At 47.9% G+C, this 18330-nt stretch overlaps 1 protein-coding gene across 8 annotated transcripts in view; it reads right to left on the minus strand.

Moving 5' to 3' along the window:
• The window catches only part of ABLIM3 (actin binding LIM protein family member 3), a 103128-nt gene that overhangs the window by 42561 nt on the left and 42237 nt on the right, over nucleotides 1-18330 (minus strand). For all 8 annotated transcript variants that reach the window (XM_037044957.1, XM_037044964.1, XM_037044963.1 and 5 more), the window contains 4 exons: nucleotides 12643-12826; nucleotides 10744-10856; nucleotides 4890-5016; nucleotides 950-1043 (listed from right to left, as the gene is read on the minus strand). In XM_037044957.1, coding sequence (XP_036900852.1) covers nucleotides 950-1043; nucleotides 4890-5016; nucleotides 10744-10856; nucleotides 12643-12826 — 518 coding nt within the window. The remainder of the gene's footprint in view (nucleotides 1-949; nucleotides 1044-4889; nucleotides 5017-10743; nucleotides 10857-12642; nucleotides 12827-18330) is intronic.

The following is an 18330-nucleotide window of genomic DNA, read 5'->3' on the forward strand; positions in this document are numbered from 1 at the left end:
CCTCTAGTTTTTCACATGGCAGCCCCTCATCCTTGGGGCTCAGCTCCAGTGCGTCTCTTCAAAGAGTCCTGTCCTGGTCATCTCTCCTGCGGAGCCCAGATGAGGCTGCAGAGTCTTCTATCACACAATGCTGACTCCACATAACCACAACAGCTGGCCACATCTATCAGAATGTTCACAAGGGCTGGCCCAGTGTGCTGTCCCCTAGCCACTGTCAGATGAGAAAACTGAGGCCTAAAAAAACAAAGATGTTCACCCACAACCTGAGCATGAGCTGGCAGTTGAATGAATATTAGAACCCAACTGTTTCTGCTATTAGGCTGTTGTTTTTCCTTTACACCAAACTCTTTCCTGTTTCTAATTCATTAAGGTAGGTAGTCCTGAAGCATAGATGGTATCCTGTGCCCACACGTGTGTGGAGAAAGGCCAGGGAGGTCAGTGGACAGGGAGCTCAGACAGGGGCTCAGCAAGGGTGATGCAGGTTGTCTCTCACTGGCAGAGCAAGCTGTGCATTGGAGGCAGAGGAGAGCTGTTGCCATGGTGATGGACCGGCCAGAGAAGGGCTTAAGGAGCAGGCTGCTAGACAAACTGGCTCTTAAATCAGCACATTTACCAAATACTTAAAAAAATGCTCCCATCCTTTAGCAAAATTGGGAAGAAAATAGTAATTTTTGCTCCGTAGTAATCTATCTGTGTCTCATAGATTACTCATATTCTCATCAAAGTATTTTTGAACCAGGAATAATTTTGTCCAGCTTCTCATTTTGGGGATGCCCGGAGAGGTAAAGTTATGTGTTCAAGGTCAAGTAGCAAGCTAACCTGGGGCAGAGGAAGTGGGGGAGGGGGAAGAAGGGCGTGGACTAACTTTCTTTATCCTCAGTGAGGACTTTTTTTGGAGCCACAGGCCATCCTGCTCAGACATCTTCACAGTTTACTCGTACCCACTCACCTCTAAGACCCTGCCGCTGATGTATCGGTCACATGTCTCACATTTAATTCCAAACTGGGAGTGGTAGTCGGACTCGCAGTATGGAACGCCATCCCTGCAAGAGGAAATCCACAGAAGAAGAGGAAGTTGGTCTGGGGGTGATGTGGAGATTCCAAGACCTGTAGCTGATGGGGACTGGGCTGAGATTAGAAGCACTGGAGAGCTCGTTGAGGGTGCGAACTCCCCAGGCGCCCCTCAGATCTATGGAATCAGATAACCATGGGACCCAAGAATCTGCGTTTTGACAACCCCCCTGAGCGTGCCTGAGAACCACTGGGCTGCTGCTGGCCAGGTGTTCCTTTTTCACTCTCCTTCCTCCCCCTCCCCATTGGTTCTCCAGAGCCATTCTCTTCCCTTGACCCCAAAGGGCTCTTCTAAAAATTATTTAAAAATTTATTAAGAATTATTTTATTTACCATAGATAATACTTGTATTTGCCTTTGGTACATTACAAAGGCATAAAAGAAAAAGTCTTGACCCTCCTTCTAGCTCCTCCCAGTTTCTCTTCCAGGAAAACCAGGAGGTAATCAATGTGATCAATATTTTGCCTATCCTTAAGGGCTCCTCTTCTAATTAAGAATTTTACCTGTGATGAAAGAACTATCTGATTGCATTCCTGGGTTAGTAGGTAACGGGAACCTCTCCCAACCCTCTCCTCTGCACTCTGTTTTTGCCCTGTGCTTATAACTTGTCATGCTGTAACAAGATTGTTGTTAATTATTCTTATACTACCCCTACAACTAATAGCCACTGACGTGTATCTCTTGGTGTGTGGCAGGCCCTCTGATGGTGTTTTACAGAGGTTATTTCATGTAATGCTTAAGGCAGCCCTGTGAGGTCGGAACTGTCAGTCCCTCCATCGTGTGGAGGAGAAGAGCAAACTCGTTGGACCTAGAGCTGGATTCATACCCAGGCAGTCTGGTTTCTCAGCCAGATTTTTGTGAGGCTCAAAGTACACAACTCCAGTGTGTCCTGGGGCTCAGCACAATGCCAGCCTGTAGTGAGCACTTGGCAAGTGGCAGGCAGAGGAAACCCCATGGGGATAACAGAAAGGGGTCTTCAAGGAGGATGTGTGGGGGGCTCAGCTCTCAAGGGCCAACATGGAGGTGGTTGGGCACATCTGGGCATTCAGTTCAGTTCTGGGCCCTCCCGAGCTCCAAGGACTGGATCTGCTGACATCTCTGAAGTGCTATGAGAAGAGAGGGACACTCCTCACTTTGGGTGTAACAGTACTGGCTCACACACAGAAACACCTAAGGGACAAGTGTGCCATTGTTTCATCTCTAAGTTGTTGCCCCATCAGGATGGCTGGAAGCCTGCCCTCGGCAGCAGGGGCAGCTGGGGTTTTCCGGAAAGAGACGCAGCAGTGAGGACTGATGCACAGCAAGGCCTAGAGGTGAGAGGCTGTTGTTTGTGGATCTTTGAGGAAAGCCTCCCCCTGCCCCTTCCAGCCCTCTACCCTCTGTGGGCGTGGGAGGTGACTCTGCAGGGGATAAAGTCACTTGTCAGGAGGTAGGAACAATACGTCAGCAAACTTTGAGTGTAAATGCCAGCACCATCTCATGAGGGTTGGGAAAGCTTTGGGGAATTTGAAATACACATCATTCTAAAAAGAAGCAGAAAACAAAATTAATATTACTAGGTACTTATTAGGTGTGAAGCACAGATCTCTGAGCCTTTGCACAACACCACCCTGTGAGGTGGGTCATCTTCTTATCTCCATTTTTCATAAATGAGGAAACTGAGACTCAGATTAAGTGTCTTGCTGAGGTCATACAGGATGGGCTTCTAAGCTGGGCATCAATGCCAGAGTCAGTGCCTCCAACTACCTGCCACTCTGCTGGCAGATGGATGAAGAGCCGGAGCTAGGCTGCAGAGGCCTGAGGTGTGGTGGGCAGTCCAGGCTGGGCCTCCTTGGGGGGAACTCTGAGCAAACCTTTACTCCCCCAGAGAATTCTGACTTCGGCTCCCGGAGTCAAGAACTACTTACTCGCTAGAGACTTACCAAGGGCACTCCTTACTTGGCAAGCACAGAGGGGAATGCTAAAATCCTACTAACATGGCATTCAATATGGTCTCAGCGATGCAACCTCAGTTCACCTCTGCAGCCTTGAACCTTGCTGCACCTGAGCACTTGCCTGAGCTCCAGCAAACAGAATGGATGTGTCCCCCACCTCTCTACCCTTGCCTGGGATGGGCTTCCTGCCTACAAGCTTGCCTTCTTTGCATTTTGCAAATTTTATCCTCCTTTCCAAGGTTCAGCTCAGATACCACCATCTTTCATGAAGCTCTCACAGATTCTCAATTCTGCTTCCTGCTAGTTAGAAGTGATCCCTCCTCTCCCTGAACATTCCCAGCCCTTCCCTTGGCGCTCTGACGCAGACCAGTGCTGTCTGGCAGCGTCCGTCTCCCCTTCTGCCAGTAGCAGTGCCTTGCCAACCCTCTCCACTTGCAGCTACTGGGGGCACAGGGGGGCTGCTCTCTGGCTCTAGGGGTCACGTCCTCCTGGACAGTGATTGGTCAGAAATGGGAGTGTGACCCACGGGTGGCCTTGTAAGAGGCAGCTGTGAGACTTTTGCTGGAGTTCTTGTAAAAGAGGGCTTTCTCTCTGCTGGGCTTGCAGAACTGATAGAAAGAAAGCTTAGAATTGTTGCTGGTCATCTTATCACTTGGGGAGGGCCTGCTTGAGAGTAAATTCAACACAGAGGAAAGCAGAGAAGAGAGAGAGAGAGAATGAATGAGCGCTAAAGTGCTGATGAGGTCTCATAAGTCCCTGGATTCAGCCATGCTGGAAGCTAGTATGCCTCTGGCCTTCCCATTGCTATGAGTCAGTGACCTTCAATTTTTGCTTTTTAAGTGAATGAGTTTTTGCTTTTTAAGTGAATGAGTTTGGTTTCCTGTCACTTTTGAGCAAAAAGGTCACCAAGAACACAAGTTCTCTTGAGTGCTCCCTACTACATATCCCCTGGGGTCATAGTTCTTTACGTATGTATCTCATCTCCCCCATTAGACTCCAGCTCTCTCGACCTCAGAGACCGGGTATGCATCGGGCCAGAGACTGGTATCTAAGAAGTGTCTGGGCCGTAAAGTACCAAAGCTGTGAGTGTCTGTGGCCATAATTTCTTTTAGGTACTTGAGTGTATAAATGTGGTCACTAGGCCTCACAGGGAGGGGGGCTTGTCCAGCGCTGCAGGTCACTAGGAGCTGGGCCCTCTCTCCCGAAAACCTGGTGTGCCCATCATCTCTCATCTTGATTCAATCCTTTCCACAGCTACATTATTGACTGTGGATTGGGCATCATGCTAAAAGCGGCAGTGAACAAAACAAAGTCCCTCCCTGGTGAGCACACACGTTAAATATTATCACTGGGGTCAGTTACTCCCCTGAGCCTCAGTTTCCACAGCTTTTAAATGAGTATAAGTACCTCATAAGGGTAGATAATGGGGTTTAATTTGATAATTCATCTATAGCAGTGAGTTCCCAGTACATAATAAAAACTCCACAAATGGTAGTATTATCACCATTGAGAAGTTAATGTGGATAAAAATATAATTGTGAATGGTGTTAGCCTGGATGAAGGAAACAAACAGGGTACTATGAGGGCCAGTACGCGGGGGGCCGGAGGTGGTAAGAGGCAGTAAGAGGCCACCTCTGAGGAGAAGGTGGGTCCTGAGACCAGAGGGAAGGAAGGAACGTGTGAAGAAGGGAGAAGAGCATCTCAGGCAGAGGAAATGTGGTGGGAGGGCCCAAAGGTGGGTGAGATGCTGTTGGTGGCTGAAATGCGGTAGCTGGATGGAAATGAAGGGGGTCACTACTGGAGATTCAGGCGAGGGCCAGATGGGGCAGCCTGGTGGGCTGTGGAGGCCCAGGAAACCAGGTGGGGTGGGGGAGAGAGACCCACTTGCTGATGTACTCCCCGGTGAGGATCACGCTGCAGGTCTGGCATTTGAAACAGCTGACGTGCCACTGCTTATCCAGTGCCAGGAGTGACTGGCCGTGCTTGATCTCCTCCTTGCATCCAGCACAGTCTGCAAACACAAGAGGACGCTGCTGAGCAAAGCATCCCAGGCTCCTTGACCATTGCCATCATCTAAGCCCAAGTCTAGGGCACCTCTCCATGAACACGTTTTCCCATGACACTCCCACCCTGGCACCAGCACCTGTCCATAGCTCCCCTGGGGGAGAGAAAAGGCCTCTGGAGCCCTGGTCTGTCTACAGTAGTAAGAGAGTTCCTCCAGAAAGTTCCCTGCTTGTCATCCTGACCTCTGTTCATCCAAAGAGGACCCTGTGCTGCTTCTGGCCTGCTCTTATGGTAGCTAACTGAGCTCCTGCTGCTGCCCAGGACCCGGGGCCCTGGAGCACCTGCAGCACCTGGGAGCTTGCACACGTGCAGCAGCGAAGGCCCACCCAGACTTGCTGCCTCTCGTCAAGATCTCAGTTCACAATAAAGTCTGAGAAGCACTGCTCCAGGAGACAAGCTTAGCATCTATTTTTTCTTCTTCTTTAGGTTGGATGCTCAGTGGCAAGGACTCTAAGTTTTGTAGTTGAATCTATTCTCTTGCCTAGCACCATTCTCAGCATGAGGATAAATGAGCAGGGCTTACAGTACCCAGGATAAGATTTACCGTGCCTGCCCCTCTCCCATGTACCTCCAAATACCATACATTTGTCTCCCCAAGTAGCAAAGATGAAAAAGTCTGATGAGACGGTCTCAAAACAGGTGTTCTTACCCTTCATTCCCATCACCCTGGAATGTGTACTGGGGCCAAAGAATGTGGGGAGCCCAGTGGCTGCCTGTTGATCAACCAATGTCTGGGGAGGGGCAGGAAATGGAGCTAGCATCTAGGGTACTTAGGAGATGCTGGGAATTGGGGCCTAGCCAATTAGACGGCTCACTCTGGAGGAGGAAAGGGTCATGGGGCAAAGTTTACTGGAGGACAAGCCTCCCTTTTGGTGCCACAAGACAAGAGCACACTTCGGAGGAGTGAGGAGAAGGACTGCACACACGTTGGGAGAGCCTGGCTGGAAGCCTCACATCCAGCTGGGAGCCAGTCCTGGGAGAGAGGGTGATGAGTCAGCGTGTCCAGGAAGGGGGGTGTGCCACTGCGGGCTGTGCGTAGGTCTGGACCCTGATGAAGTGGTGGGTGAGGCAGCTCCCACAGTACCAGCCTTTTGGCTACTTAGCCCCTACATTTCTTAGCCAGACCATCTTCAATTGCAAAAGGCTTCAAGTCCCAGGCTTTCAGAGGGGGCTAGGAAAATATTTGGGGGTTTCTTTGTTTCTCTTCCTTTTCTCCTGGGATAAATATACCCCTCAACCCCCATTCTAGTAATTACAGGTTTCGGAATGTAAGAGTTTAAAGAGGTTAGGCATCCCTTCCCCTCCTAAAGACACACAGGAGTCTAAAGTGACTTGCCCACAATTGGCGTAGAAGAACCTGAGGGTTCAGGTGTCTGGTCTAGCTTTCCAGGCCCCAAATTCTGTACTTGTGTCTCCAGAGGGTCCTCATTAGGGTAAATAATTCCATAGGGGCTCAGAGTTCACAGTCATTTGGTCACAGTTTCACCCAATGCAGGAATCTACAGAATTCTTGACAGGTGGCTACCATCCTCTGCTTAGTCACCTCCAGGGGAGGGCAGCTCAGCCCTTTTGAGAAAGGCTACTTTGCCTCTGGACAAGCAAGATGGTCAGGACCACCTTCTTCATATGGAGCTGAGACCAACTCCTTGTGACACCCTCTATTTCATGCAACCAAGAGTAAGCTACTTCTTTTCCCACATGACATTTCCTTCAAATATTTAAAGAAAACAATAATTCCTCTCTTATTCTTCATTTCTTACACTTCACTTTTCCTTGCTTGAAATGACCATCCACTGATCAGTTCACTGGTGCATCCCATGGATGTAGGCATATTATTGGCTGATAAGAAAATTCTTTCCCTCTCCAAGAAAAACAACAACCCTTATTTGAAGAGCTCCATCATTTCATGGCCACACTCTAGCAACGAGTCTCATCTCTCTAAGATGTAGAGATCTATCTGGGATGAACGGAGCACCTCCAGTTAAAATTTAGGAGGAAGCATAGTGTGGTGGTTGGAAGTTGGGTTGAGAGTTTAGACTGATAGGTTCAACCAGCAGAGGGGGGAATCCCAGCTCCCGCACTTACTAATAGTTGTATGACTAGTTGTGTGCTAGGCCCAGCTTCCTCATCTGAATGTTTTCCTTGTAACATTGGTGTGAAGGTGAGTTGAAATTAGGGTTGTAAGGACTGAGCACAGTGCGTGGACAAATGTGCCCAGTGTGTGGTTGTTCTCATTATCATTCCATGTCCGTATGTTTGTAAGCCATAGTGTCTGCCTTCTCCAACCTCTGGCCTGAGGCCAGGATCCCTGCTTCAGAGAAGGCCTGCAGACCCTGCCGAGAACTCTGGGGCAGCTTTTCCACAGTTTTTCTTTTCATGTTAAACTACTTGTTCTCCACTGTCTGGCTTCCTATTTATCAGAACCTCCCCCACTCCTTTCTTTTTCCTTTCACTCTTGGCCATGGGTGGAGCCTCAGGCACCCCCTCCAGGAGCCCACAGTCTTGTGTAATCACCACACCCTCCCCCTGGCTGGTTTCTGCAGAATTGGCTGTCCACCCCTCACATGTTAACTCCAAAATCACAGCCTCCAGCCGGCAGGAGGTGTGATGTCACCACCTGTTCTTCCCAAATCCCTCAGTTTATTGAGGTCTCTAAAGACCCCAGATGGCTATTTTTAGTTTTTATTACTTCATTCATTTCACTTATATCAGCAAAAATGAATGAGTTATATGAATCATAGCAAGCTCCCCACCTCATTTGAGGCATTGGATCCAGGGACAGACCCCTACCCAGTTACAAATCTTGTCTTTGGTAGAGGGTGTTAAGGGAACAGGCTCCAGGGCCAGACTGCCTGGACTCCCACCTCCCAGTTTCATTACTTAGTGTCTGTGTAACTTTGGGCAAGTTACTAATGCTCTTTGAGTCTCATTTTTGTCATCTATAAAACAATTACTCTTATTTCCCTCATAGAGTTGTAATGATTAAATGAGATATGTAGAAAACTTAGTGCATTGTCTGACAATAGTAACAGTCAATTAACGTTAACAGTGGGGATAGTGGTGTTGGTGGTGAAGGTGGTAATGGTATTGGTGGTGATGTTGGTGGTTGTGCTGGTGGTGGTGATGTTGGCAGTGGTGGTGGTGATGGTTGTGGTGGTGATGAGGGTGATGCTGCTATTGCTGCTGGTTCTTCTCAGTGAGATCTGTGCAGGGCCTGACAAATAACAGCCCACTGATGTGATGACCATCATGAACGTCAGGTGATGATGTTCATGATGGTGTTGGTGATGGTGGTGATGGTATTGATGGTTACAGTGGTGATGGTGGTTGTGGTGGATCATGATGGCTGTGATGGTGGTGATGTTGGTGGTGATGCTGCTACCATTGCTCCTTCTTGTCAGTGAAGTCTGTGGAAAATTACATGATTTTTTTCTCGTAATAGTTCCAGAGTATTCTCCTTAACAACTTTTGAGTAGACACTGTTCCTGCTTTCCCAGAAAGTCTTTATTCACTTTCCAGAGAGACTTCACATTCCTGTACATAAAAAATATACCATGTTTTTTCCTCCTTCTTTTTCCTTTCCTGTGATACATTCCTTATGTTAGCACTATCTAGAATCTGATTTTTTTCCCCCTCTATCCTTTGGGAACTCAGCAGCCCTCCCAACATGCCCTCTAGTCATTTGCAGCATGGACAGTGACAACTTTCAGGCAGAAAATATTTCTGTGAAGTATGTGCTCAGTAGATCCACAAGTTGATGTCTTGACTTCGTGAGTAACAGGATGAGCCAGAGTCCTGGGTACTCCTCCCAGGGTAGTGCCCATAGGCTCCCTTGTTTCCCACTATTCATTCTTCTTCACCTTCCTCTACCGCCTGATTTGCAGAACTATGGTGGAGGCATTGAGTAGCCCGCCTCTCCTTGAGGACACTCTCACATACAAGACTCCCACACTCAGCTGAGGCACCTCCCACCTGCCTGGAATCTGATGCACACAGTAACACACAACACAAGCTGAGAGAAATAATGACAAACTCAGGAATCTTCTTCTCAGTTCTCCTTTGACGTGTTTCTAGATTAAACCTCTAACTCAACAGCATACCTCACTTTTATTTAGAGAGCATTTTATACATTATGATGTATGTTAGTCTGATTCCTATGTACTAATACATTTGCTTTCTACAAAGCTGGGTAAATTGAGCCTCAGGGAGGCTATGTAACTGCTTTGCATCACCAAGGTCGGCAGGCCCCTAACTCCCAGCTTCTCTCTCTCTACTGCCTCACAAGTGGTTTCATTGGTCTCTAGGCACCTCAGCAGCATCAGCCACGGGCTGTGGTCCTGCCTCCCAGCTTTGCTGTCATTCTGCATGATGCTTTCAAGTAGTTAAGAAACATCACAGTGTGTGCACTCAGCCACCTTGAAATGAAAACCTGCTCAGAGCAGCACTTGCTTTGAATGTCAGCAAGGACATCAGAGGAAGGGCCAGCCATAGGGATTCGATCTGACTGAGAAGAAGGAAGGGTGGGGCGGGGGCCTTCCCATGGTCTTTCTCCCCAGCTCACGACACTGGGAGGATTCCAGTGGAGTCCCCAGGGGCCAGCCCTGCTGCCACAGGGTGTTCCATGCCCACCCACCGCAGTAGGAGGTGGCCCCAGCATGTTGACTCTGCTGCTACCGTGCCCGACAGCCCCCTGCACCGACACAGTGATGCAGCACAGGAGGCTAATGGGTTTTCATTGATTCTGCTGACAAGGTCAGTGAATGTCATGCAACGTGGAAGAACACCGGAGCCGAGTGTGGTTTACTGAGACTGGGGGCCAGGCTGCATGTGTGTGTGTGTGTGTGTGTGTGTGTGTGTATGCACAGGTGCACACCGTCAGCAGCCTGACAAATATCTGGGAACAGTGATTTAGACATCTTACCACCAGACACACTTGAGTGGAATAGACATTCCACAAATTAGAATGACTGTTCCAAGGTACACTCCTGATCCCCAGTTTTCCCCGGAATCTCTTGGTTCAGTGACAAAACAGAAAGTTTACCATAGCATGGCAGATGTCCCCCTCATCCCAATATGGTGACTCTGAATCTTAGGAACAGTGAATGAATCATCCGGGAAGCATATTAAGAATGAAGATTTCTAGGTTCTTTCCTATAAGTTCAAAGTGGGCCTGGAAATCTGTCTTCTTACCAGTTCTGCAGTGAAGCTGTGCAGTGGTCCACGGAACACACTCTGAAGAGACACTAGCACAGCCCTCATGGTTTGCTCGCATATTCTCTCTTTCGTAAGACATGTCTGAGTAGTCTTTTACAGTGGATTTTATAAAAATAGAGAATGACTGGCGGCAAAACACGTGGTCAGCTCTGTTGGGTGCCCTTGAGCACATGGATCCAAAGGGGAGATAGGGTCATGGGCCCACCCTGTTGCAGAAAAGCCCCACCCAGTGGCATAGGCCATCGCTGTTTATAGTCAGGCAGCTGCTCTCCCTGCATTTGTGCTTAGGGAAGCTTGTCAGTCTGGGCCGCATGCCAACTGGGTCATGATTCAGAAGTCCTCCAGGGTGGGAACCTCCCCCACTTCCCTCCAGGCCTGCAGGAGCCATGAACGGAGCTGAGACAGGGAACCCTGGGAAGCAATGCCCGCAGACAGAGAGGTGTGCAGGGGGAGGACTCACGGCTTGGTCCACGGATCTTGATGGGCTTACTGCTGGTCATGGACTGGGAGCACGTCTGACACACACATTCCTTCCCGCTGAAGGTTACTTTGTCTCCGATGGGGAAAGGCTTCCTGCCAGGGGACAGGAGACAAATTTAATACCTCTTCTCAGGAGGGGTTCTGTGCCTACCACTGGTGACCTGATGACACACGTGCTCACTGCACCAGATAAGGTCAAGTGCCGTCATAGGCCAGGCTGCCTGGCCACCCAGTTAGGGCCAGGACCAGGACCAGAAGCCCTCCTGGGCTGTTTGCATGGTTTTAACACTGGGAGAATCATGGCACTTAGTCAAGCTTACATTTTTCCTCAGTAGAACAAAGTGGTTAGTGGTTCCTCCTAGAGCCTTTCCTTCTCCCTAGAAGGACTTTTTCTATTCCAACCTGATTTATCCATGTATGTCTAAGACAACTCATTCAACGTCTGAACTTCACACCATCCAGGAAGTTTAGAAGTCGTCAGATAACCTCTTAGGTCAGAGGTCTCAAGCTCATACATGGCCTGCCTCCCTAACTAAGTAGAACTGCGTTCAGAATCCCCACACTGTCAGTCCCATCACTCAGCTACTCTTGCACATGAAGTTTGGGATGCCTGTGAAACAGACTCTGAGCATAACCCCTGATATGAGCTGCCAGTAGCCCCACTGCCCCTGTGTTAGCAGCATGGGCCAGCACAGGGTGTGCCGGGGGGCAGGAGTCGGGGCAGTGTTTGCATCACAGTTCAGACACCGATTCATGGTAAAAGGACATGGCATGACCTTGGGGAGGCACTGAATCTCTACAGGGCTTGACAGAATTTTATACTGTATGGACCCTACTGTGCTAACCTCCAGTAGGTCTGCGAATCCAGGACGCAGGGCCCAGGAGGACGCAGTTTTAGGAGGTGGATGGATGAATGAATGAATGAATTCTGCTTCTTACACACTGTGCTGTTGGGCTCAGCCAGAAACTCTAATTGATAACTAGCAGGTGGTTATTTTATGGGGAGAATAATTAATCTACAAATTCCCTTCCCATTTAAAAATACATATTATATATATTCCAATCATGTTTTACTTAGGACTTATCACTTAACCAGAGCAGTACATTAAATTTTAACATATTTGTGGGTAGGGTTGAGGTTTTGTTTATTTTTTTATCTCCTTAGTGTGGTACTTGGAATACGGTGGACCCTTAATGTACATTAGGTAAGTTAACAAGTGATTGGGATGCTGGGGGTGGGAAGGAGAGAAGGGTTGAGCTGCCCTTCACCTATCAGATACTTTGAGAGGCTAGGTGATTAGCACTATGATAATGAAAAGAATAATAAAAGCAGATGCAATCATGTACCAGTCATTGAGCTAAGACCTTTGCATGCATCATCTCATTGATCTTCATGAAAATCCAATGAGGTCAGGGTGGTTTTGATGCCCATTTTACTGATGAAAAAGCTGAGGCTTAGGGAGGCAGGGTCACTTGCCAGGGTCATGGAGGAAGGTTATAAATAGATATTTGTTTAGCACACATGGCTGAGGTATGGAAGCCTGGGCCAGAGGCATGGTTTCCCGACTGAGTACTGAGAGGCCAGGCTTCTCAATGGGCCTTTTGCTGGGAGATGGGAGGCTGAGTGTGGGGGCTCAGGTCCTCACTATGCCTGCAGGACAAACTAGTGTTTTACATTAGATCACATTTGACAGAAAGGGTTCAGCTGTTACAATGTTTGAGAACCCCTGGCCTGCTGGATCCTTCTGCCCCTGAGATTCTAGAAATCCAAGTGTTTAGTATAAAGCCCTGGAAGCCCCAGAACTGCCTGGGAAAGATGATTTCTTCCCTCCCCTGGGGGCTTAGGCAGAGGACCTGGCTTGGCTGCCCACCCACTCACCTGCACAAGCTGCACACGAAGCACTTGGGGTGGTAGGTACGGCCCAGGGCAGAGATGACCTCACCCGTGATGAAATCTCGGCAGCTATCACAGCGGGTGCCATAGAGTTGCTGGTAGTCCTGGGTGCAGATGTATTCCTGGTTCTTAAAGAAGAAGCCAGACTGGGCCAGGCCACAGCCACACACTGGAGGAAACAAGGAGGGAAACGAGAGCAGGCTGAGTCCAGGGACAGTCTGCAAGCTTGAGGTACTTGTTAGATCAAGGTCAGTGTCTCACTTGGACATGAGTGGCCAGAGAATGGTGGCATATCAGATTCATGGGTCTTTGGGGCTAATGCTCCTTAAAGTATGGCCTGAAGACCACTTGTATCGTTATCACTTGGTGGGCTTCTTAGAATGCAGGTGCCTGGGCCTGAATCAGACCCCTGGGGGCTGGGGCCTGTGCATCTGCATTTTAACATACTCCCCAGCTTATTCTGATACACACCGACTGAGACCACTGATGTTGTACAGTTCTCTCAATACATGGATAAAAATTTAAGGCCAGGTGGCTCACTCAGTGTGACATGGCTGGTGGTATTATGAATTGGATAAAGAATCATTCAGTTAAAAATTCCCTGGGCACTTCTTATATGCATGACTCTGCTAGGTGACGGGCAGTATGGGGACCACGTACTCCAAATCCTGAAATGGACCCAATTTGAAATGGCAATGGGATGGATGATTTGAAGATTATAATCTTTACTTGTCATAGCTACAAAGGGCACATGTGGTCCCAAACACGAATGATAAAACACAATCCCCAAACTGAGAAGAGCTAATAATGTACGTAGAGAGAAGACCTTGTTGAACAGAAATCAGTGGATGACAGGCCATGGGCCGGTGCAGGCGGCAAACTCGGTGAGTGGGGAGAAGCACTGTCCGTGGGGGAGGAACCACGAGAGCATTCTTGGAGGCGGCAGCATTTGAGTTGAACTTTGGAAGAATAGAATAAGCTAAAGCAGAGAGGCAGGAAGTTACAAGTGATATTTGTGTAGAGACAAGGCTGGGGAAAGGGTGGTGATTTTAGGGATTGGAGGGCAGTAATATATGAAAATATTGCCTGGCCAGTTGAAGGGGGGCCCAGGTCTAGCTGAAGAAGTTTAGGCTTTGTGGGATACTGGGAAGCCATGAATGGTTTTCCACTCAGGTTTTAAAAACTTTAAAAAATCACTTAAAAATTTAGATGTATACAAAAGTAGAGAGAAGGGTATAATGATTCTTCACCATTTAGTTGCAAAAATGATCAATTGCCTTGACAGTTTTTGAATAGAGGCAATGTGATTTTATGAGGTATTTCACTAGGTCTTTGGGATATCCTCGGTGGACAATGTGAGGATGTACAGGACAGATAACAGAAGAGCAGGTGGATATAATCATAGGTGTTTGAAGAACTGAACCATGTGCCACTCTCTTCCCTGAAAGGACTTAGAAGTGTGGGAAATGTGATTTCCTCCTGAGAGTGGAGTGATAATTCAACACATCAGGAGCAGAGCAGAGAGAGGCAAAGTTTTTTTCAAGAGATTGAATGGCCCTCGGGGCCACCAGAACCACTGAGGGTATTGATCCAGCAGCTAAAGTGAGGAGGGGCCAGCCAGGAAGGAGCTGGCCAACAGTCAAAGGAAGGCCACTGGATAGCCCGTTGGAATCTGTGACCAGCTCTCTTTTCTGAGGGCACTCACCAAGCGGCTGTCTGATAGTTTGACTTTCTACATGGATTGCCTTTGGGAGAGAAGCAGCGGGTTAGAGCAATGTGAACTAGTATAATGGAGAGTTACAGCTCTTGTTTCCATTAATAAACAGGCACTGTGGTTTTCTACATTGGTTTCCTGATGACTTTGTTAGCACGAGTCAGCTTTCTTGAGCGTGATTAATGGTGGGGAAACCAATGAGACAGAGTTTCCAAGCCTGTAACTGTGAGGATCTGGCCTGGAAAGGGTGACATCATGCCAGTAAATACCACCTCATCTTGACTAAGGAAAGTCGTTCTGCAAAAGCAGCCAGGTTAAAATAGAAGGGACTCCCAGGTGGTTGCCAGAAATCTTTCATAAGTGTTTGTTCACCTTGTAGGCTAGAGGAAGGCTTAAAGGGCCAAGGTGAGTGAGGAGGAGGGCAGCCCCAGATGTCACAGCACTGGGGGACCATGCAGCCCAGCAGGACACATGGTTGTCTAGGAGTCAGCCCTTCTGGGCTTTGGTCTTGTCACTGCCACTAACTCTCTGGTGACAATGAACTTGGCCTTCTCTTGTCTGGGGCCTCTGATTACTTATATGTAAAATGACCTGAGCTCTTTGACATTACATCCCGTGAGTCTAGAGGGAAGGAGAGCTTCCTTCAGGGAGTACCATCTGCCTCAACATTTTAAACTCAATGTGAGGTAGCGCTGAAGGCCCCTGGTGCCCGCCCACCGCCCCCCCCCCCCCGCCGGCACAGAAGCAAGGCAAATGGGTGTAAGTAGTGGTAGAGGTGGGAGGTGGGGAAGGGTTCTTCTCCCATCAGTTTCATGAAAATTCCTCACATCAAACAATGCCGAGTCTGGAGGCAGGCAAGGCCAGGGTACAGGCTGTTCTGAGGTGTGCAGGTGGTGGATCGATTGACTTCATGGCTGTGGAATTAGTTAGGTCATGGCCTACAACCTCATTGGAAACAGCGCCTGTTTTTTCCCTTCTTTTCTCTCCTTTGTTTCCCCTGCCAACTCCACCCCCAAAGCCACCTTTCCTGGTGGAAACTGGGAGGCCACAAGAAAACCTGGAACAGTCAGTTCCTCCTTTTCCCCCAAGGAGCTGAAGGAGGAAGTTTTTGGTAGAAAGGATGTTAAGATTGATAAGAATCTCAGGGGCTCCTGGACATACTTTATAGTGGGGACCATTGGGATAGAAGGCAAGCTGGCCCCCTGACAGATGTCTCTGAGGCTGAACAGAGCCCTATATCCAAGTAATAGGAAAGGCCACAAAAGAGTCTGCCATGTGGAAATTAGGTGGAACCCAGGAAAGCACACCCAGGAAAGTCACTGTTATTCTGTGAGTCAAAAACATAAAGTATACTAATTTGAAAAAAAAGGAGGCCATATGGTTTGACAATGGGACAGAGTATGAAAAGTGCTCTGAGGAAATCCAGAATGAGTGCTCACTGTAAATACAGTGCCTACAAGGGAGACCTGCACACAGCCCTAGTGTGTTTCAGTGGAAAGCAGACTGTTCCGCGGGTCACTGGGCTGCCCACGTTCCTATCCTACCACTCAGGTGCCATGTGACTTGGAAAGAGCTGCCTCACTGCTCTGGCGCTCAGTTGCCTCATTTGTAAAATGAGGGGGCTGTATGGTAACCGAGGACACATCCAGATCTGAGAGTCCAGGATCGTTATATAATTCTGTTGATTTTCAACTTTGCAAACAAGACTGAGTTTTATGAAATTTCAAAATGTAAGCATTAGAAGGGCACCTGAGGGTGATCTAGCTAGTATTTTAAATATTTAAATTGTGAACTATGTTATGCATGCAGAAAATACATAAAATATGTATGTGTAGTTTAAAGAGAATAATAAAATATACTCCCAGGTATCCACTGTCAAGTTTACAGAACTGAACATTACTAGCCCCTTGGAAACCTGTTTGCCTCTCCCTAAAGCAGCCCCTTCCCACATGGTCCCAAACTGTGAGTTGTTATTCCTTTGCTTTTCTTTAGACTTTTACCACCTGTGATATATCTATAAACAATATAGGGTAGATTATGAATAAACATTTTGATACAAGTTTTATTCTCCTCTACCCAGTGCCAGAGTTGGTACAGGCGTGTTTCAGTGCCAACTCCTTCTCCAGAGCCAGTTTATTTCTCATTTATCTATACTTTGAGAGTGAGGCTTTTTAAGGGGAAATCTCAGGCCTCCTGTTAGAGTCCCACTTTGGCCGGGATCTCCATGATCCATATAGCCACTAAGGTAAAAGCTCAAGGTCTTCGAGATTTAGCATAAACCGTCAGAATTAAAGCTGGCATTGGCAGTCACAGTAGGATTTCTGCTTTTACTTTTGATTTTCACCTCTTCAGATTTCTTCCTTTCATTTCAGCACAGTAGTACATATTAGAAGAGTTGTAAAAGACATTCATAGAGATTTTGGATTTTTCAAATGAGCAGGTTATTTAGGGTAACTAATCTCTGGAACAAAATCCTCTCATTTGTTTCATCTCTAACTAAGCAAGTTGACATTGAAAATAATAATCTCTTTTTCTCTCCTTAAAATCCTCATTAAGAGAGATTCTACCACCTCCCTGTGATAGGCTGTAAAAATGACCAAATTCTCCCCTTTTCTGTACTCGCATCCTTGAAATCCGGGACTGCAGATCTTCCCAGAAAAGACAGTTTATTTCTCTGTGATTATGAATCTGGGTTGGCCACTTGACTTGTTTTGGCCAATGGGATGTGAACAAGCTGAGTCTTGAAAAGGTCTTGCTTATGCACTTGAATTCTGAGACCACCACGCAAAGGAGTCCAGGCAGCCTGCTGGAGGGTGAAAAGCCATCTGGAGCCACTCAGGTCAACAGCCTGCCAGCCACAGCCAGCTGGCCCGCCATGTCCTCATAATGAGGCAGAGAGAGGCAAGCGGAGCCAGCTCTGACAAGAACTGCCCAGTTATCCCAGAGAATCATGAGCTCAAAGATTGTTTTGAATTACTGAATCCTGGCATAAATAAAAGGTAGTAAAGACACTCCCTTAAAACTAAAATTGCAGATTTCTGGCCAAGATGGAGGTGTAGGTAGACACACTGTGCCTCCTTGCACAACCAAAATAAGGATAACAACAATTTAAAAACAGAAAACAACCAGAACTGACAGAAACTTGAACTGTATGGAAGTCCGACAACCAAGGAGTTAAAAGAAGAAACATTCATCCAGACCAGTAGGAGGGGCAGAGATGGGTGTGCAGAGAGGACTTGCAGCAAGGTGTGGCTGACAGACCCAGTGCTGGATTGTGGAGCTGGACATGCAAGGCTGCAGCTGGCTGGCAAGGCTATGGCGGTGGCTGGTGGAGCAGGTGGTCCCACATTCACATGCAGATAAGCCAGGGGGAATAATAGGGGAGCAAGACAGACCACGAAACCCAGAGCTCTAGCAAGGAGAAATAAAACCTCAAACCGCTGGTTGAATACCTGTGGGGGTTGAGCCGGCAGCGGGAGAAACTCCCAATCTCACAGGAGAGTTCACTGGAGAGACCCACAGGGTCCTAGAATGTACACAGCTGGGAGTCAGCACCAGAAGGGCCCAATTTGCTTGTGGGAAGCAGGGGAAGTTACTGAAAGTTGGTAGAGAGTGGAGCAAGTGCCATTGTTCCCTCTCAGACCCGTTCCCCACACACAGCGTCACAAAACAGTGATGTGGGTTGTCCTGCCCTGGTGAATACCTAAGGCTCTGCCCCTCACTATGTCCAGGCACGTCAAGACAAAAACAATGGCCCAAACAACATAACAGATCAAAGCTCCAGAAAAAATGCAACTAAGTGATGAAGGGATAACCAACCTACCAGATGCACTGGTAATCAGGATGCTCACAGAATTGGTTGAATTTGGTTGCAAATTAGATGAAAAAATAAAGGCTATGCTAAGTGAAATAAAGGAAAATGTACAGGGAACCAACAGTGATGGGAAGGAAACTGGGAC

This window comes from Sturnira hondurensis, unplaced genomic scaffold, assembly GCF_014824575.4.
Source record: "Sturnira hondurensis isolate 20B ecotype Veracruz unplaced genomic scaffold, ASM1482457v3 Scaffold0004152, whole genome shotgun sequence".
Taxonomy (NCBI): Eukaryota; Metazoa; Chordata; class Mammalia; order Chiroptera; family Phyllostomidae; genus Sturnira; species Sturnira hondurensis.